Here is a 21,531-nt window from a genome sequence, read left to right on the forward strand (position 1 = left end):
GCAAATAGAAGACCTAAAGCTATAATGTAGCAAATACAAGACCCAAAGCTCTTCTATAGCAATTAGAAGTCCTAAAGCTCTTCTATAGCATAGAGAAGACCTAAAGCTCTTCTATAGGGTATAGAAGACCTAAAGCTCTTCTATAGGGTATAGAAGACCTAAAGCTCTTCTATAGGGTATAGAAGACCTAAAGCTCTTCTATAGCATATAGAGGACCTAAAGCTCTTCTATAGCATATAAAAGACCTAAAGCTCTTCTATAGCATATAGAAGAACTAAAGCTCTTCTATGGCAAATAGAAGACCTATGGTTCTTCTATGGCAAATAAAAGACCAAAAGCACTTCTATGGCACATAGAAGATTTAAAGCTCTTCTATGGCACATAGAAGACCTAAAACTCTTCAATAGCATATAAAAGACCTAAAGCTCTTCTATAGCATATAGAAGAACTAAAGCTCTTCTATGGCAAATAGGAGACCTATGGTTCTTCTATGGCAAATAAAAGACCAAAAGCACTTCTATGGCACATAGAAGATTTAAAGCTCTTCTATGGCACATAGAAGTCCTAAAGCTCTTCTATGGCACATAGAAGACCTAAAGCTCTTCTATAGGAAATAGAAGACCTAAAGCTCTTCTACCAGACCTACGGCTTTTCTATAGAAAAAATAAGACCCCAAAGCTTTTCTATAGCAAACAGATGACCCAAAAGCTTTTCGATAGCAAATAGATGACCCAAAAGCTCTTCCATAGCATATAATGTAGATAAACGACTTTAAGCTCTATTGTAGTGAATAAGATGTCTAAAGCTCTGCAATAGCATTTGGAATATCTAAAGCTCTTCTATAACATTGAGCTATCCTATAGCAAATAGAATAATTAAAAAATCGTTTATAGGCAAAGCAAACGCCTTAAGTTAATTTCCTGAAACACAGACGAACTAAAACTTTGAAATTAGGGTCACAATATTTAGGAGACTTAAAGATTTTCCCCATTATCTACATACTTCCCGTTTCCATTTGAAATAGACTTATTTCTACTAAATTGTAGCACTCTAGCCGGGAATCTATTACCTAGGGTTTCTTTAAGAGAGATTTAAATAAAATTTTATAAAAACGTTAAATTTTTTCAGCTATTAATATTTTATATTAACATTAAATTTTAATAAAATTTAAGCTCAACATTTTAATTCCCCCTTTTAGTTTTTGCCATTCAGATTTCCACTCATTTATTATCCCCCAATTAAATCATCATTCCAATGACTTTGTGTGCATTTCGGTGTTAATATTTTTGTTTGGAAAATTAATTTTCAATATTTATGTGTGTGTGCTCCTTTCATTTTGTTTTCAGTTTAATTTCCCTTTGGTTGATAGAAATTTTTCCCAAAAGAAAGAACCAAAAATATATGTTATTGTTATTATCATTTTCCAATGCAACGATTATGTGTGACTACTTTTCCAAAACTACAACTCTAAACTTCGATTTTAAATTCTATTTTCAATATCTATTTCCATAACTATGATGTATGTTTATGTCCTTTATAAACCTATTTAACCATAAGAACTTTGTCTAAACAATTTCAATAAATTGTTTGATAAAACTAAAACTATTTTTAAACTATAAGATATACAGTCAAATGGGCGAACGAAAATGTGTTCCCAGTTCAAAAATAAATTTCAAAATATCTCCCCCATTTGCCTGTATACACAAATATCTTCAATCCTATCTCTATTTTCTTGTCATATTCACACTCCACTCTAAACACACATCTACTTCTATTTGTCACTGTGACTGTCAACACTTTTATGTTTCAGTATTTATTTCAATATCTTCTTGGGTTTATAAATAAATAGTCCATCCTACCATCCTCCATCCACATTCATTTAAAAATACTTTTTTTTAATTTCCATCTTTCTGCCTACTTTCTACTTCTCTCTGTATTCTTCATTAGAAACGAAAACTACTACAAAATATAGACCTAATTCGGAACGTTTGTTATTTTTTTCTTTAGTTTCAACTTTAACTTCTGATTGTGTAATAATTGGTCAATTACTTGCTTTGTCTATCTTTGGGTTACAAAATCAACAACAACAACAAACATATATTTCTGCAAAATAAAATATGTTACATATTTTTTAGTTTTCTATTTCTTTCTTTAGAAATATTTTTTAAACATTTCATAAAAAACCCGTTTCGAAAAATATTTCATTCAATCATGACATAAAATTGCATTAAAACAGGATAAACAAAAGAAAATTGTATTTCTGAAACATCAAATTATATTCAAGTAAATTAAAAATAATTTTGGTTCTTGAGAATCAATTATTTTTTACGAGAAACGAAATATTAAAAAAAATGTTTGAGATAAAAAATAACTGTAAGATTTTAACCTTTAACTTCTGAGGTGGTGGTACATTTTACCCTCCCTTCACATTTTCTTGAAATTCTCTATTCTATTACAATGAATGAAAATTTTGTTTACATAAAAAATTGTTTTTTTTACTTATTGTATTTTAAAATATACAAGCTTACTTTTAAAAAACAAATTATTATCAAATAAAATTTTTAACAGTTTTTTTCCTGTAATATTTAGAGGGGTAAAATTTACCACCACGTTATAAAATATGTCACCTCAGAAGTTAAAGGTTAATTAAATATAAGCGTACACAACGTAATGACATCGAAAAGTCTACGTACGACCCCATTTTTTTGAATGGTTTTCTGAGTGAAATTCTACTGTGATATCCGTTGTTATTCAGAGTCCTTCGCATAGTCCAGGGATAGACAACATTTTGTAGATGCAGGAGGTAATTTTTCGAACAGTGTTTTGGCATGAATTCGGGGATTTTCACGCATTTCTTTAAAAATAAACTGTATATCCCTATCATTTAACTTTTTTGGACTATCTTGTGTTGCCTTCCTATTTTTGCAGTTTTTATTTTTCCAGCTTTCATGGTTGATTTGCTATAATTTAATAGTTGGAAAATGTCTCCAAACGAATTATATTCATTACTTAGTTTGACGACTAAATTTTTAATATCAATAGAAATTTCTTTTCGAGAAGCCATTTTGGCCTTCAATTTACGTCCATATGTACGACAAAAATAAAACAAATTTATTTTTGCGAGAACGTCTAAACTATATAGAAATAGAAAACAACTAAAAACGGAACTTTACTGATATCAGCATGCTGTGACCAGCTTATTTTTCGGTAATTCGCATATAATTTGATCTTGTGATTTATTACTAAAGGGAGATTCTTGATAAAACTTCATAATTACTTTTCTAGATATTCTTACCAGACTCGCCATATAGCCAAAAAAAAGTCTAGTACAGATAGTTGTGTCCTTAATATGAAGGTTTTGATTAATACCGCAATAATATATGATAATGTTGTTAGACAGAAACACTCTTTATCCCCGACTTTGCACATGACAAGAGGTTCCTGACGTCTCCTTTTGTGGACCCCAGACATGAATAACCCTGTGCTTACATTTCAGTTTATCCGTAATAGCTGTAGTTTCAGTGATATGCTCATAATCTCTAATATTAGCCCTAGAATTGTTAGTGTTATAAGTGGTCGAAATTCTTTGCCCATCGATTTGCACATTTAGTGGCATTTTCATCTCCGAAGTTCACTTGACAGGGAGTATGTCCGTTGATTTCGTATCATATAAGTTATTACTTATTCCTCGCATACGATTAGTTTAACGAATTATGTTTTCGACCTCTTTATGTTTTAGGAATCATCTAAGACTCTGTCTTATTGGGCTTTTAGGTCTGGGTTTTATTTAATGATAATAAAAACTATTCATTTAATTTTTCATCCGACGTTTCGTTGGGATTTTCCAAATTCTTCAGGGATATTTTTATTAAATCTGGCAACGAAAACAGAAGTTGTAAAATATTTATTTAAGTTTATATTACATTTTTGTTCTTAGCACCAAGTGAAGTAATACTTACAAATAATTTGTTCGTTAAGTTACGTACCAACAGCCCAACTTTTCAAACGTGGTGTTTTATCATCCTATTGAGGTGTGATCGGCAAAATCAAATGTCATCTCTGTATCATAGATGAAAAACTAGCCAAAAATGTACGTTTGCGGAACCTTTTATACGCGTATTCTCTTTTATCTCTTTTCGTCAGCATTTTTTTGATGGTGAATTTTCAATTACGCTCATGCACGCACTCTCAGATTGGCTGGTTTAATTCAGATGAAGTTCTAAGTATCAATCAAAACCTGTTGCTAAGTGAACTAAAGTGCGATAGATTGAGGACTTTGGAAAGCGACTCATTTCGCTTTTTGGAAGTGTCGATTAATGTTCTGCTTTGGTGTTCCGATTCACTTTCTCCTCATTTCGCTTTTTACAAGTGTCAATTGATGTTTTGCTGGATGCAATGATAAGTTCTAAATATTCAATTTTACCTCTATTTTGATTTTAACTCACTTATTTTATCAACAGCTTGATATTCACACAAACGATTTCATTTTAGTTATAGTTGTCTCCTTGTTTCCTCTCCACAAATGAAATGAATACTCAAAGAAAAGAGAGAATGAATTCAATGGCGGCCGACCAAATCATGACGCCGTTGATAATTGCCATCAACAGAATGTTGCTATTGCAGCGCTTTTTCTCATAAACATATATGTATTAATAGAACAATACGTTATGTTATTTTAAACTTTTTAATAAAATATGTCAACAATAATCAACAAAAAGTGTAATGAATTGTTACAGAGCAAACGTAGGGATCCATTTTGTGTAAATTTTAAGATATTTCACACGAAAATATGAACCATTTCGAATACATTCAATATTTCTACTGTTTTTATGCAATTTTATAGTGATTTTCAACCTTCATGACGTCGTCATACATTTGGTAACTCATTTTCATACTCAACAATTCTGGTTAATTGTTTTATTTTTCAAATATTTTTTTTATCAAAAAAAAAAACCAAAATAAATTTTGCAAATGCAATTTCCACCTGAATTACATAAATAAAAACTAATAGTTTGGAGTGCATCTGTGTATATGTTTGTATGCCATTAAAAAAAAAACGTACCAAAAATGACTGGAAAGCTTTATTCACTTTGATTGGTCCCAAAAAAAGAGTATTCTCAAAAAACATCAACAATGCTTCTGTTTTCGGTTTTTCTAATGTAGTTTATTGTTAATGTTTATATGTACAATAGAGTTATTTCAAAATTTTAAACTGACAAAGCAAAAAAGAAAACACGAAATTATTATTTTTTTTATTTTTATTTTCTTCATTAAACAATAAAAGAAAATTGAAATTTTGGTTACGCCATTTTCAATACGTTTCCGAGTTGGGCCTACCTCTACCTCTGTCTGTCTCCCGCTTTAATTGGTCTCTCTGTGTTTAACAACAAAATTCGGCAAAAATTTTTCTCTTACGAAATTCGTAAAAAAATTTCCTCTACAATGAAAAATTTCTTTTTTCTTCCCCCCGCTACTCTCGCTCTCTATCTATCTTCTTTTTACAACAACAAAACCCCTTCTATTTCCTATTTTATTTCTTTTATTATTAAAAAATATGAAAACAATTTTAAATAATATTTAAAACAAACAATTATAATAATAATTATGATAAAAATATTACAAAATATTATTCTTCAACTTGTTTAAAATATCCAAATATTTTTCTTCTTCTACACGTTCGAAAAAAAAAACAAATAATCTACTCCACAACTCTTCTCTGACAAACCGAAACCGAAAATCAAACCAAAATTTGTTGAATTTTTTGCCAAACCAAAAAATAAAAAAATGAACAAATTTAAAGCCATCGTTAAGTGGTCGTCGTGCGAGCTGGATAGATCAAAGGGTCAAAATTCAAACGCGAAAATTTAGCATCAAAGTTAGTTTCACATTTTATTATTACTTTTCAATTTACTTTTTACTTAACAATTTTTAGCTTTTACCAGTTTTGTTTCTTGTAACCTAATTTTGCCATTATTATAAATTTTATAAAAACAAAAAAAAAACAACTAATTATTTTTGATTGATTGACTGCTTAATTCCTAAGCCAAGCAAAACCAAAAACAAAATACAATTCTTAACAAATTCAATCCCACCAGAATTTGTTAACAACAACATTTTGTATAGAAACCAAAACGAAACTGATATTTTGCTCTCTTAGCCAAAGCTTTTTTGATTTCTTAGCCAAGCCAACTTTTATTCTCTTAATGTTATTTAGCCATTATTATTTTTATTTTTCTTCCTTCCTAATTTCAAAATCATCTGAATTCCACTCTCAACACATCTCAAGTTTTTGATGTTGTATTTCCTACAAATCGGGGCTCTTGAAAGGCCAAGTAATGCCCTGGATTTGCCCACCTTTGTTGTGTTTTTCTTTTCTTCTTTGGTTTTTTAGTTGAAAATTTCTCCATGTTGTCATTTTTAGCATAATCTAAAATCAAATTTGTAAATGTATTGGCACTCAAACTAAACCAATAAAAAAAAAACAAAGTAGCAAATAATTGCCGTGGCTTTAAATGTTGTTATAATTTGTTAAAACAAAATTCGTAGAAACTTTGTAAATACACATTTGTCTAAATTGCATGCCTTTATTTGTAATGAAATTATATTCAATATGTGAAAAAAGAAACATATCAAAGGAAAACTATTTCTCAAATGATATATAATCTACAAATTATGCTATATAAATAATGGAAACAAAATGGAATTGAAACACTATATATGTTTTCATTAAGTATTTTGAAACATCAAAGGGTTTTGGGAATGAAGTGGAAATGAAACACGCTTTTGGTGTTTCCACAACCATAATTTATAAAGTCCAAAAAATTTTTTTTGTTAAACGGCAGAATTTATGATACGAATTATGAAAGTACACAATTAGCATATACGTAACAAAATGGAAATGAAAAGATGCATTTGACGAGCCTAATACCATAATAAATTCTATAATCGACTGCTTTGGGAACGTTATTCTATATTTTACATAGGTATAATCAACAAATTGTGCTATGTAAAAAATAGAAACGAAATGGAATTGAACCACCATATATGTTTTCATTAAATATTTAAAAAAAACAGCGGTTTTCGGAATGAAGTGGAAATGTTACACTCTTTTGGTGTTTCCATAACCTTAATTTATAAAATTAACAAAAAATTTATTTTAAAAAAATACGGAATAAAGTGGAAATGAAACGACGGATGAGACGTTTCTACTACCATAATCAATGGAGTTTACCGAAATCGTATAATCGACTATTGCTGCTTCTATTTCAGGAAAAATATTTCATATTTTACATATGTAAAGTCTTTTATTTATTGTTAATAATATTTTATTTATAGTTAATATATATGAAATATAGATGGCGTTATCTACTCGTCATAAGAAATTTTCCATAAATCAATGCTCTGGCAAACAGTATAGATCATCTTTTATAATATTTTGTTTTTTTAAAATAGATAGTCAAGGTTAAAGTCTTAGATGGACAAAATAATTAAAATAAATAAATGCACTGAATTTATATATTTTTTATCATAAAATATAATCAGAAATAGTTTAAAAATTATTTTTTTATGAAATCGTTGAAAACTATTTTGCGAGGAATATTTATGGTAGAAGAGTACAGGTAGATGCATTAAAGCTTGGAAACACTGTGAATCCTAATATTTGCATCAGTGTTAGGTCAGGTGAGAAGATGGACAGTATAGGTCTACTTCATCAAGTGCATCCCCCACAAAAGGGTCAACATTTTCTATAATTATAAGAGATATATGATGTAAGAGACCGATTGTCTTCAAATTACACACATCACAACATTTTTATTAACCCAAGGTCTGGTGTGAAGATGAACTATCCTTCCCCCAAAATGTCAAAATTTTGAATAACCAATTTCAATCAGATTTGGCACATCCTAATATTTCTATCAACACAAGATATGTTATAAAGATGGTATAAATCGGGCCATTCCATCTGGTATCTCCCCCCACAAAGGTTCAAATTTTTAAATAACTAAAATGGTTAAAAATCCTAAATAAACTTGCGGGTTTCTTCATATTTTATACATCCCATTATTTCTACTAACACAATATCTGTTGTGAAGATGGTATATATCGGCCCACTCCTTCTTGTACCTCCCTCACAAAGGCTCAAAGTTTTGAATATTCATGAAACTCATAAAATGCGAAATTAACATCCAATTCCAGTCAAACTTGGTACATCTCGATATTTCCATCAGGACAAGATCTGTTGTAAAGATGGTATAGATATTGTCATTTCTTCTGATACCTCCCCCAAATAGGGTTCAGGATTTTGAAAAACTAAAGGCTCAAAGAAAGCGAAATAAGCATCTAACTCTCTTCAAATTTCACACACACACAACTTTTTTGCTAACACAAGATCTGTTGTGAAGATGATTTTTATGTGTAAACCCCTTCTGGTGTCTGACCCACAAAGGGTCAATACTTTTATCTGTCATAACTTGCGAAACAAATCAGCCATTCTTTACAATTTGTTATGCCTAAATATTTCTCCCAACCAGAAACCTGAGATGAATATGGAATTTATGATTTCGCATAAAATTAGATATAAATGTTCGATTTTCTTGTAATTTTGCCCACACCTATATTTGTATCTGTATTAGATGAAGTATGAAAATGAAAAACTTCGGTCGACAATATCTAATATATATCACGTGCATTTGAAATTTTTCTAAAAACGATTATATATCTCATATAAAGTGAGGGAAGAACCTAAAGGGTACAAAATTTGAATAATCATAAGAGAAGTCAAAATATATTTAAATAATCGAACATTGGCTAAGGGTATACATCTGTCGGCAAAACCAACTGATACCTTTTAACTGTTTTTTTTTTTTGTCTTCAAAAAATAAATAGGTTTTTTATGTTTTCTTATACGACGCCAATCGGAGTTTGTTGTGATATGCATTTTTCAACATTTTAAACGAATTTGAATAATTTTTCATTCACACTTTCAACTTCAAAATTGGTTTGACACTTCATTGTCCCAGCAGCTATGGCGATGCGACTACCTACCTACCATCTATGGCTAAAGTATGAACTAAAATTCGTCTGTAAGTTCCAATATTTTAATTGAAATATAGGTGGCTTTTATACTCATACCGGATCAAATTCCATATAAGAAAATCAGAAGGTATCTTACAACTAATTTTGGTAATTAAAGTTGTAATATTTCATGGTATTTAAAATCTTTAACGTAAAGCTTTTACAAGCTCTGGAAACCCTAGTTTCATGTCTGAAATGTAGTTGACGTCACGTAATCATCTAAAATTAATTTTCTCATAATCGAATTTTCCCATGAGTAGAAAGATATTAATAAATATTAAAATATATTTTGGCTTCTAACACTTAAATATTTTGTCGCTAAAAGCTACTGAATCAACAATCCTGTAATTAGGATAAAGATGGCGTTTCGTACATATCTTGAACGAATATCTCAAAAGTCGAAATTGTACGCAAAAGCAATTTTATTGCAAAAGTATTAATGTCTTGTCTTCACAGCAGATGTAGACAAGGATCCTTTTTTCACTTTGTTTAATGAAAGCCATCTAATGTTTTATTAAACATTTGACAAAATGCGTATTGTCTTTTAATGTTTCGATCAGGCAATAGATGGCAGGCGACATGGCAAAAGAAACATTATTTGATGTGATGGACATGGTCTCTAAAATCTATTTCAGAGCATTTTCTTGTACATTAAATCGATAAAAATCAACGAAATGCATATAATTGTGTTAGCTCTATTAGATTTTAAAATAATCCTATGCCACGATATGGTGACATAACATATTTTTCCACTATCAATGCCATCTATTGAATCCAAGCAACAATGAAATGTCCTATACTTATATATATTATATATCTTTCCATAGCACTTCTGCATTCCAAACTCCACGTATTAGCGCTCTAAAGTGTGCACCATAAAGTGTTAATTATTTTATTTTACAAACTTAAGGGTTTTCAATATTTAAAATTTTTATTGCATTTTAGTGACCCAATTTATTGAAAAAGAACACTGAAATAACAGCACAGAGTTGAAATTTAAGTGGCCTTTGACGCAAATCTAGATCGAATTTAAAACAGATAGTAACGTTTGCAACGATGGTAGTCTTATTGCCAAAATATCAAGACATTTTTGAATAAGTAAAAATGACCGGAATCCTATTTTAATTTCTTTATTTATATTAAGGTATTCTATTTCGTGTAGATGGTCAATCTCATATTATTCTGTCAAAGTACGCAGTGGAACGTTTCCGCCCCATACAATATTTTAATTTAATTTCTAGATTCTGAACATGTTAATACTTTTTAAATATTTTTTTTCAGTTTTCTTTAATTTAGAACGAATTTTATTCGAAATCGAAATTTTGCGACATTTATAAAAATGATGCTAGCCTATTTTCATTTAGTTAACTCAAAGTCCCCCATTCCAAATAATTCATTTGCAGTGAAACAATATTTATATTAAAATATAGGTGGCGCCCAATATATATTTCAATTTAAATACTGTTTTCATTGCAATTAAATTTTTTGGAATCGTGCACGTTGAATTAACTATTTGAAAACAGGCTAGCGTCATTTTGTAAAAATGTCGCAAAATTTCGATTTCTAATAAAATTCGATCTAAATCTACACAAACGCCATCTATACTTCAAAATTCAGTGGTGCATACATACAACCATGGTAGAATAATATAGGTAGACGCATCGTCATAGCTGCCGGGACAAAGAACTGTCAAACCAATTTTGGAATTGAAAATGTTGAATGAAAAATTATTTAAATTTGTAAAAATTCTTAAAAAACGCGAAATATAATAACCTACGAATGACGTCGTATAAGAAAAAATTAAAAATCTATTTTTATTTGAAAAAACATTTATTTACATTTTTTAAAATATCAATGACCCCAAGCTTTGATGCATCTACCTGTATTCTTCTGCCATGTATACAACATTAGATATTAATATAATCTATAAGTTCGCTATTATTGCCGGTCACAAATGCTGATGCATCTACCTGTATTCTTCTACCATGGGTAGGACTTAGCAACTGCTTTATATCCGTCGCTAACTTATAGATAAATTTCTTTAATTGCCAAAATTATAGGCAAATAAAAATTTACAGCTTTCAATATTTGTCGTTAACTAGTAACAGGATTTCACTACTGGTTTGTCTAATCGTCAATATTAATTGGAGATGTATGTTTCAAACCTTGTCCCTCCTTCAACCTCTACAATTAGTTTTTTGTTTAAATCAAAGAAAATTAAAAGGAAATGAAACTTGTTTTCATCTAAACGCTTGTTTACACATAGCCATTTTTTTCTTTCTTTATTTTCGGTGAAATCAAAAGGCAGAACGTGCTGCGGACAAACATGAAAACAATTTCAATCACAACGACGAAAATCAATTTCAGCCAAGGCACTCTAAAGTATATATATGTGCGAGTGTGCAGTTCTTCCGTGGCAGATGCCATCAGATGTAGAATAGAGCAGAAATCAAATGCCTTTTCGTACAACTTTATGATGGCATTTTGTAGAAATCTATGATAGAACAGCAGCACTTTTTAATGTTTTTACTTTTCCACAATTCAATCAGTTGCAATTTCTTTGCTCTTCCGTTCCGTTTCGTTTTATTTTTTGCACAAAAATAATTACAAAGATGACAATTTCTACTTTGCTCCCCATCTCTCTGGCCAATATGAGTATATTGTCCGCATGCCACTGTGTGCAGAATTTATTTCTATCAGTACCCGCATAAAGCTGATGAAATATCAGGAAACCAATAGAGTTTTTTTTTTATATATAGTATATAAAAATATAAAAGTTACATATATATTATATAAGTGTGTTGGTATGTGATTCTTACAAGTAAAAGGGGTCACCATGCTGCTGCGGATGGTCCATTCTTAAAATGACAATGTGTTGAAATCTATCTATCAAGTTCTTTTGATGAAAACGAATTGCAAACAAAAAAAGTGTTTTGTCTGTCCTTCATGTCAGCTATCCTGTCTGTCGATCTCCTTGAATGAATGTACGTGCGATGTGATGTCGAGATTGATATTAAATTTAAGATAAATTCTTTTCAGAATACATATTAGCACATCTGGCAATCAAGCACAAACACTCTCACGAACTCTTAATGGCATTCACATTATTGTTTTCTTGACAGAGGATATTGGGGTGTAATGCAGAACATGGGAGGAATTGAAAGAAGATATACAGGGTTAGGTGAAAAAAACTTCAACACATTTCAGACTTCTGTAATTTCTAAACCACTCGTCCGACTGATAAAACATTCGTTAGCCAGCAGTTTGTAAACAAACAAAATGATCGTGTTTACTTGCCAAAGAGGTCAGCTGAAAATGTACACCTTCGGTTGGCCACCAGAACTCAAGCGCCATGGTAATGGTGTGGGCCGCCATAACAGCCGATTGTTGCTCTCTGCTCGTATTATTCTACCGTGGCATCAGAATAAATGCCGAATATTATAGTGAAAATATTCTGGAGGGCGTATTAAAGCCTTATGAACGCAAACATTTTGGCCGAGCCATCGCACTCAGCACGCGCCATCCAAGTATGGTTACAAAATGAGGTTCCTCGCTTCATTTCCATGGCACAATGGCCACAAAAATCTCCGGATACCAATCCGTTGGACTATTGTGTCTGGAGTACTTTGGAAAGCAAGATTGGCACTAAAAACACCAGAGTGTCGATAACCCGGGAATAGGTCAAAATACCACAGAGCAACATTCGGGCAGCGTGTGACGGTTTCATTGGCCATTTGAAGGCCTTAATTCATGCCAATAGTGACCAATTCGAACAAATCTAAACTCATTCTAAAATTCGATGCAATTTCCGACATTTTTTGCTTTCATTCACTAAAATTTAAAAAAAAGTAAAAATTATGACGTTAGACTTTGTGGCAGTTTTTCCAACCACCCTATTCTACAAAATTAAGTCCATCACACATGTGTGTGTGTACATTGTACATGTGTACATACATATTTTATATCTCCTGTCCATTTCGTTGTGTTTGTTTAAAAAATAAAAATTAAATTAAAAGCTTAACAAAGAAAAGAAAACGTCCAACGGAGGACATAAAGAATTCGTCTTCTGTCGTCAAAAAGCAACGACAGATGGGAAACGATAAATGTTATGCCGAAACGTGTAAGGAAACACGTGCAATGCATATGTTTGAGTGTGTGTGTGTGTGTGTACGAGAAAGGAAATTGATAAATGTTAATTAATTTTTTTAATGAAAATTAAATAATGGAATGAATAAATTGAGTGGAGAAGTTCGCAAAAAAAGAGGATTGGAAGGGGGAATTATTGGTAATTCTTTCAATTTAAGAAAAATGAAATTCAATTTTCAGCATAACGATAAAGAGTGGTCAAATGTCAAAAAGCCTTCTGTTAGAACTTCATTTGGTTTAAAACAGATTCCGGAAAAAAACCTTTTTTGTCAAGCTCTAAATTAACGAATTTCCTATTCGAACTCTCTTTCACTCTCTCTCACTCTCATAGTCGATGATACTGCTACTGAGAAAAGTTCTAGTATCTAATACGACAAACATAATGGATATGATAAAATATTTTCAGCATGAGCCCGGCTAGGATTCAAACCTATATTTTGCCCAATTAACGGAAAGTCTTACCACCATCTTTAGGTTCTAAACCACAACACACTTGTCAAAGTACCTAACTAGACAACAAATGCAATTAATGTAGGGAAATACCTACCCATCTATAGTTGTGTTCCTGAAACTGCAATATAGTACTATATTGTACTACCTTCACAATTTTTTACGTGAACATCTTGCCGGCAAAATGAAGAGAGCACCCACAAATATGGTGTTAACTTTTACTACTTTTTATACCCTTAGCCATATGGCTAGAGAGCGTATATATCATTTGATACGGCCAAAACGTGCCTTATCGAAACAACGGTTTTAGACCCTAGGTCCAAATCCGTTTCAGGACATTTGGAGTCGATTTAGCTATGTCCGTCCGCCTGTCTATCTGATTTGCGCGATAAATCTAGAAGGAATTATCCGGTTTGATCCAAACTTGGTACATCGTAATATTGTTATCAAACTTAGATCGAGTTCGGAGATGGACAATATCGGTCCACTCCATCAAGTAACTCCCCCACAAAGGGACAATATTTTGAATAATTATAACTCTTATAAAATGTTATGTAAGAGTCCGATCGTCTTCAATATAACACACATCACAACATTTTTATTAAACCAAGGTCTGATGTGAAGATGGAATATATCGGTCTACTACTTCTGGTACCTCCCCCACAAAGGGTCAACATTTTAAATATTCATGACTCTCATAAAACACGAAATTAACATCCGATTCAGTTCGGAAATTTTCCATAAACACAAAATCTGTTATAAAGGTGATAAGATCAGACCATTCCTTCTGGTACCTCCTCCACAAAGGGTCAAAGTTTTGAATAACCAAAACGATCATAAAATCCGAAGTAAGCATTCGGTTCTCTTCAAATTACACACATCACAATATTTTTGTAAACTCAAGGTCTGGGGTGAAATTGGGATATATCGGTCTACTCCTTTTGTACCTGTAAGATCTGTTGTGAAGATAATATATATCTGCCAACCCCTCCTGGTACCTCACCCATAAAGGGTCACAATTTCCAATACTTATATATATCATAACTTGCGAAACAAGTCGGGGATTCTTTACAACTTACTATATCTAAATATTTCTCTCAATCAGAAATCTGTTATGAATATCTGGTTTATCGAAATTCATGACTTCGCATAAAATTGGATATAGATGTTCGATTTCTTTCAAATTTTGCACATACCAATATTTTTATATGTATTTGATGAAGTACGAAAATGAAATACTTCGGTCCGCTATGTGTGTTACCTTGCGCATATTTCCACATTTTCCAAATATTTGCACATATTTCATATAAAGTATAGGAAATAGTCGGTATATTCCATATTTGGCCCGTTGTAATATTTTTTTTCAGTCCTGGGGGTCAATTCTGGTTCTATGAAAACGTAAAATGAAAAGTTTTTTCACCGTTTCATACAAATACTGATTCGAGTTCTATGAAAACATAAAAACATATGTTTTAATGTTTTCATATGAAAGGAACGATAGAAAGTGAAACTAGTGTTTTCACATTTTCACAAAGTAAGCTATTCCGATTCTATGCAATCATGAAAATTGAATCAAAAAAGTTTTCAGTTGAAAAATATTTTTTCATACAAATTTTCTTTATGAAAATGGAAAAATCGGTCCGTGGTAAAAGAGCCTCAGAAGAACAAAAGGAATTTTTAATAAATTTCCTTGAGGAAAACGTCGATTTGGCGAATGACAAGTAAGACAATTTAAAATTTTACAAAAAAATCATGTTTCTTTACAAAATAAAAATATACGTATATTGAAGATTTTGTACTGTTGATGGTGCAAAATATAGAGAAGAAAAATGGAAGGAATTGGCGGAATGCTTGAATGCTATTGGAGGGACTATGAAGGATGGTGCCAAGTGGAGAAAATATTGGAGTGATTTGAGGTATGACTTATTTTAATTGTAGAATATTAAAAATAGTAGTAAGATTTTTTGGAAGAATATTATAAGTATTATTATTTGTAGAGGAGCAAAATTGGGAGAATGGATCTAACGATCCGGAGAATGGAAATGGAATCGCTCGATATGCTTTTACGTATTTTAATACCAACCAATGTTTGTCATTGTACATGCGTTTATCTATGCAATTTTTTCCATTCGTATAGGCAACATACACGCTCCAAATACCTTTTGATGAAAAGAGACGAACAAAAAAGTGGAATTAATGGACCAAAAAAAATCAAGCAACTATCTGAAGTAGAACAGAGGATTATAAATATTACCAAAATAGAAGCGGTTGATGGGGATAAAACTCAGGAGATGGGGTTCCTATGTAGTCCCGGAGTACATGTGGAAAATAACTCATCAGATATTTGCTATCAGGAAGATATGGTGGAGATACTTGATGACCAAATTGTAGAGTTGGATGAAGATCTTGAAACTGGAGAAAATTCCACATTTACAATTAAATTGGGAGGAAAAAGACCAAGGAAAGAAAAACGGAAGGTTGCTTTATATCCTGATGAATCACAATTTGAAATATTGTTTAAAATAGAAGAAGAGAAAGTGGAAGCTATGAGAAAGTCTAATACTCTAAAGGAAAGGGAGATTGAAGCTATAAAGGAGCAAACAGAAGCGATTAAGGCTGATACACAAGCAAAAGTGGATTTTTTAAAAAAAATACAGGAAGTCATTCAAGTTCTACCTTGTAATAATAATGGCTACTGACATAATAATAAATAAATTCTAGCCATTACTAAAAATGATGTCGATTATTCTTAAACTGTTTTGGAAACGAGCTTGACACAAATCAGCAAGGTGTGGATAAAAGTTGTCTGTCCGTGGAAATCACCCTAGCGTCCAAACGAATTGAAGTAGATTGATACAATTTTATTCAAATGTGTGTTTGGTCTGCAGGACTTTTGATATTGAATATTTGTTATGTAGGCCCACGTATAGGTAAAGCCCACACTTCGTTATAGGTACAGACAGAATTTTAGATCCAAGTCTTCGTATAGTATTTTTAAGATTTTAAAAAATTTTGTAACGGATTTTGCCTTTTTATTTAGTTTTTTGTTTTTTTTTTTTTTGAGAATTTTTAAATTCTTTCCAAATGGTGAACGGTATTCAACTGCTTTTTCACTTGTTTTTTTAATGATTGTATTGATTTTTCAATCTATTCTTATCTATTGAGCAAATACGTTTTCAACTATCTCGGAACGTTGCCTTTTTGCAATACTTGATATATTTCGGCATGAAATATCCGCAGTCGCATTTGTTTGTTCCCCATTGTCATTCATTTCCTCTGATATTATTTCCGGATGCGGTATCTTTTTCCGAACTAAAAAATTATGCAGGACCAAACAGGCGTTTATTATCAGACCTGCTTTTGGTGGACTATAGTAAAGTGTCCTTTCTTTTGATAAGCATCGAAATCTTGATTTTAGTATACCAATACATCTTTCTACTAAAGCTCGTGTCGATTTGTGCGCGATGTTATAGCGCTCTTCGGATGTATTGCACGTTGAAAGTATAGGAGTCATCAACCACGGCTATTTGGTAAATTAAACGAATACACTTTATTATCTCTACACATAATACGTTCGTATATTTTACCTGCAATGGGTAACCACTATCTCCTAAAAGCCAATAATTACGTTCTCCTCCAGTATATAAATCTTCCAGTCTTCTGCAAGCTTGGGAACTTCTCCAAACATAAGAATCATGTGCTGTACCACCAAATCGTGCGTTAGCTGCCAAAATAATATAATTTGAATCGCATATAATCATCACATTCTTTGAATGTCCTCCTTTTCGACAGTAATATATATGCTCAATTTCACGCCTTGGAGCAGATATTTTAATATGAGTGCCGTCAATTACTCCTATAATCCCTGGAAATTGATATTTCTCCATAAACTTTATTTTAAGTCCTGGGAAATCTTCTTGTTTGGGAAATATTATATAATTGTGTGAAATATTGTTCAAAGCTTTAGCAACCATAGTTACACATCTGCTTACGGATGTTTGAGATAAAGCGGATAAATTATCTTGTCCTACACTTCGTTGAAAGCTACCAGTAGCAAAAAAACGTAATGAACTTAGTACTATTAGATGGCATGGAATTGCATGGACTCTTCTTGATTTCGGCAAAAATGGCTTCAATTCTTCGATGAGTTCCAAACACAAATGCTTCGGCATCCTATACAACTCAAAAAAGCTCTCCTCTGTGGCTATTTCAAATGGATTGTGGTGATCCCGAACACTGCGTCTAAGAATTCGAAGCGAGTTCCTAAACAATTTTATATTTATTTCATGTTAACTTTTTTAGATAATTGTACTAACCTTTGTTCTATTCTATGTCTTTGCGATATATAATATAATATAATGGAACTTGACATTTTTTATCGTATATTGTTTGATTTTACGACAATATTATTTTTTTCCTGTTAACATATGAACGTCAACTTTACAATTATTTCAATAACATAGTTACAAAAGTTTCATTGCGACACGGAATTGAAACATTGTTTTCACAAAATGAATCAGAATCGGAAAATATGTTTTTATGAAAACGAATTATGAAAAGTTGTTATGAAAACGAAATTCAAAATAATTTTTTCATTTCATATTTTCATAGAACCAGAATTGACCCCCTGGTCAATATTGGACAACAGCCTCGGAACCTCCCCCATAAAGGGTCAACAGTTTGAATAATCATAACCCAAGGCCCCAGCCATAACTCAAGCCCCACCCCCAGTATAAATCTGCCGGCAAAAACAATTGATAATATTTTAGTTGATACGAGATGAATTTGGCCAAGTAAAAAATAGTAGCATGGTTGCCAGCTTCAAAATTTTAATTTTGAAGAATTCTTATCTAATTTATGCACTTAACTATTTATCCCTTCCCGTATTTTCAGTGCAAAGTGAATGATGCAATTTTCTCTTTTACTAGTTTTATCCTTAAAAAGTACGGATAGGCAACATATATATTGGGTTTTGACAAAAGGTTCTACAAAGGCAATCAGTGCGTATTTCATGTATTTTTGTTGAAATCTCTTTCAAATTTAAGAATCAAAGCTACAATGAACTACAAATAGTGTCTTATGAAAGCATTAGTCCGTGAACGCAATTTTGAGAGTAAACAATATAGTTAAAAAGCCAATGAGAACATGGTATTAGTATCTTTTATTATAGCTATTCATGGAAATAGGGCTGTATAGTGTAATGAGATCATGGCAGAAGAATACAGGTAGATGCATCAATACTTGGGAGCATTGATATGCAAAATAAATTTAAATGCTTTTTCAAATACAAGTAGATTTTTATATGTTTTTTTTATACGACGTCATTCGAAGGTTATTATAATTCGTGATTTTAATCAATTTTTACAAATTTAAATAATTTTCATTTTCAATTCCAAAATTGGTTTGACATTTCATTGTCCCAGCAGCTGTGTCAATGCGTCTACCTATATTCTTCTACCATGAATGAGATCCATACTGGTTATAATTCAATTCTATTGCAAAACAGGGGTTTGCTCTTTATTCTTATTAATATATTTACAAAAATAAAATTCGCCTAGACGTCTGATCTCCAATTTTATCCGCAAAGTAAGTTTCGTCCAATATTTGCTTTAAAATAGTAAGTGATTAAATAGTGTTTGCTATGTGAATGTTTACTAATGATACACATCCCACATCTCTTTTTTTCATACACCGAAAAAAGAGATGTGGGAGGTAGCCTAACATGTTCTCTCTCTCTCTCTCTCTCTCTCTTTCTGAATGGATAGCATTCCCTAAAAGCTTTCTTCTCTCCCTAATCCTACACAGAATAATTAATAAACAAAATCTTGCAAATTAAATATAAAATCAATTAAAATATCTTCACTTCCCCTGCACCCGTCCTGCCCCCCCTCTCTCTTATTCTTTGTCGTCATCATCAATATCCTCCAATTAATAATAAATAATAACATTGAATTTTGATATCAATTGAATTGATGCTAACAGAAAATTTCAAACTAGATTTACGTCTTCTCCCCCTCTTCTTCTCCTTCTCCTCCTCCTCCTCCTCTTTTCGTCGTGGATCAAATTGAAATAAATATGTATAGCTGTGTATATGTTTGGGAACTTTTAATCGGCTTACGGTTGTGGGTTAAGTCCACAATAAGCGAATGCATTCATGTGAAAGAGGAAGGTTGGTTGTGGATTTGAAGAGCATAAACTACCTTGTGTTATTGAAGATTGTCGTCGTCGCTGCTGCTGCCGCCGTCGTTGTTGTTGTTATTTTTGCATCAATGATAATTACAATTTTCATTACCATGATTGTGGCAATGATGACGACAACGATAATCATCATTATCGCAAATCCTTATTTCCCTCATCATTATAATTATTGTCGTCAACATCAGCGTCATTGGCATAGCCCCGCCACCATGGTCGTTGTCATTATCACTGTCATTATTGATACGGGGTCTCATCCTTCGTTATGTAGTTCATGTATTCACCACCACCACCACCACTTGGGTCGTATGAGTACTTTCTGTTGGGGATTTTCAAAATACTTTTAAATCTCCAAACTGTCGTCAACATATGCATAAGCAATACATATGTACATATGCCAGTATACATGTGTATTTCCTTTAACGTATTTCCGTTGATTTTACCAGGCTATAGAAATGTGGTTTCCTACATTATTTTTTGTGCATAATTTATTCACTGAAAGGGTCTTGGGAGGTTTTCTTTTTGTTTTTATCGTTGGGGAACTTATCAATCGCAAGGAAATATTACGACAAACAAGAGAACGAAAAAAAATTAAAATTTTTCTTAAACAAATTGTAGCAGACGGACAGACATACAGAGGAAGATGGATTCAGTATTGTCCATGGTTAAGGTTATTAAATTTATATTTTGTATGATTTTTATGGTAATGATTTTTATAGGTTATGGGTGACAGGAAGGCAGTTTTAAAGACAAGAAGGCCGTCTTTACAAACTAACTGAAAGCCGTATTTACAACGCCATAGTTTTTACATTTTTTTAAATATCATTGAATGAAAGCAAAAAATGTCGGAAATGGCACCAAATTTTAGAATAAGTTTAGATTTGTTCGAATTGGTCACCTTTGGCACGAATTATGGCCTTCAAACGGCCAATGAAACCATCACACGCTGCCCGAATGTTGCTCTGCGGTATTTTTGCCCATTCCTGGTGAAGCGCTTTCTTGAGGTGATCGACACTTTGGTATTTTTTTACTGCCAACCTTCCTTTCCAAAATACTCCAGACACAATAGTCCAACGGATTGGTATCCGGAGATTTTGGTGACCATTGTGCGCTGGAAATGAAGCGAGGAACCTGATTTTGTAACCATTCTTGCTGAGTGCGATAGTGCTGAGTTCTGTTGGAATGTCCAAGGTCTGCAGCCAAAATGTTTGCTTACCCAAGGCTTTGATACACCCTCCAAAATATTTTCGCGATAATATTCGACATTTATTCTGATGCCACGGTCGATTAATACGAGTGGAGAGCGACCATCGGCTGTTATGGCGGCCCACACCATCACCATAGCCGGCGCTTGAATTCTCATTGCCATCTGAAGGTGCACATTTTCAGCTGATCTCTTTGGCAAGTAAACATGATCATTTTGTTTGTTTACAAACTGCTGGACAACGAATGTTTTCTCATCGGAGAAAACCAAATTCGGCAGTTCACTCCTTTCAGCCAAGCGAAGGAACTCTTTAGCTCTTTTGAGTCTATTTTCTTTCTGTTGCGGTGTAAGTTCTTGCACTTTTTGGAATTTCAATGGCTTTACCCCGAGCTCATTTTTCAATATTTGCCGAATGGAATATTGCGATATGTTAAGCTCACGAACCATTTTTATGCCACTGC

At 32.2% G+C, this 21,531-nt stretch overlaps 3 protein-coding genes and 1 long non-coding RNA gene across 15 annotated transcripts in view; 2 read left to right on the forward strand and 2 right to left on the reverse strand.

Moving 5' to 3' along the window:
- Positions 1–21,531, forward strand: part of LOC101887707 (sodium/potassium/calcium exchanger Nckx30C) — a 315,709-nt gene that overhangs the window by 249,893 nt on the left and 44,285 nt on the right. For 8 of the 11 annotated variants that reach the window (XM_020039502.2, XM_020039501.2, XM_005191182.4 and 5 more), the window contains one exon: positions 5,801–5,875. The exons of the other annotated variants lie outside the window; for them this stretch is intronic. In XM_020039502.2, coding sequence (XP_019895061.1) covers positions 5,801–5,875 — 75 coding nt within the window. The remainder of the gene's footprint in view (positions 1–5,800; positions 5,876–21,531) is intronic. 11 annotated transcript variants of the gene reach the window in all.
- Positions 3,811–4,547, reverse strand: LOC101887537 (uncharacterized). The gene is made up of 3 exons (XR_225739.4): positions 4,446–4,547; positions 3,960–4,386; positions 3,811–3,874 (listed from the first exon to the last, which is right to left on the reverse strand). It is a non-coding gene; the product is annotated as an uncharacterized LOC101887537 (long non-coding RNA).
- Positions 15,034–16,387, forward strand: LOC109614179 (uncharacterized). Of its 2 annotated transcripts, XM_059129971.1 has the most exons (3): positions 15,034–15,392; positions 15,462–15,587; positions 15,809–16,387. In XM_059129971.1, the coding sequence occupies exons 1-3, from the start codon at positions 15,157–15,159 to the stop codon at positions 16,368–16,370; spliced, it is 924 nt and encodes a 307-aa protein (XP_058985954.1). In that variant the 5' UTR covers positions 15,034–15,156; the 3' UTR covers positions 16,371–16,387. The 2 variants fall into 2 exon arrangements, with proteins under 2 accessions (XP_058985954.1, XP_058985955.1); XM_059129972.1 differs by having other exon boundaries at positions 15,034–15,587.
- On the reverse strand, positions 16,701–18,298 carry LOC131800589 (putative nuclease HARBI1). The gene is made up of 3 exons (XM_059129970.1): positions 17,988–18,298; positions 17,259–17,934; positions 16,701–17,194 (listed from the first exon to the last, which is right to left on the reverse strand). Exons 1-3 carry the CDS (start codon positions 18,041–18,043, stop codon positions 16,829–16,831), a joined length of 1,098 nt encoding a protein of 365 aa, XP_058985953.1. The 5' UTR covers positions 18,044–18,298; the 3' UTR covers positions 16,701–16,828.

Source organism: Musca domestica, unplaced genomic scaffold (assembly GCF_030504385.1).
Source record: "Musca domestica strain aabys unplaced genomic scaffold, Musca_domestica.polishedcontigs.V.1.1 7, whole genome shotgun sequence".
Taxonomy (NCBI): domain Eukaryota; kingdom Metazoa; phylum Arthropoda; class Insecta; order Diptera; family Muscidae; genus Musca; species Musca domestica.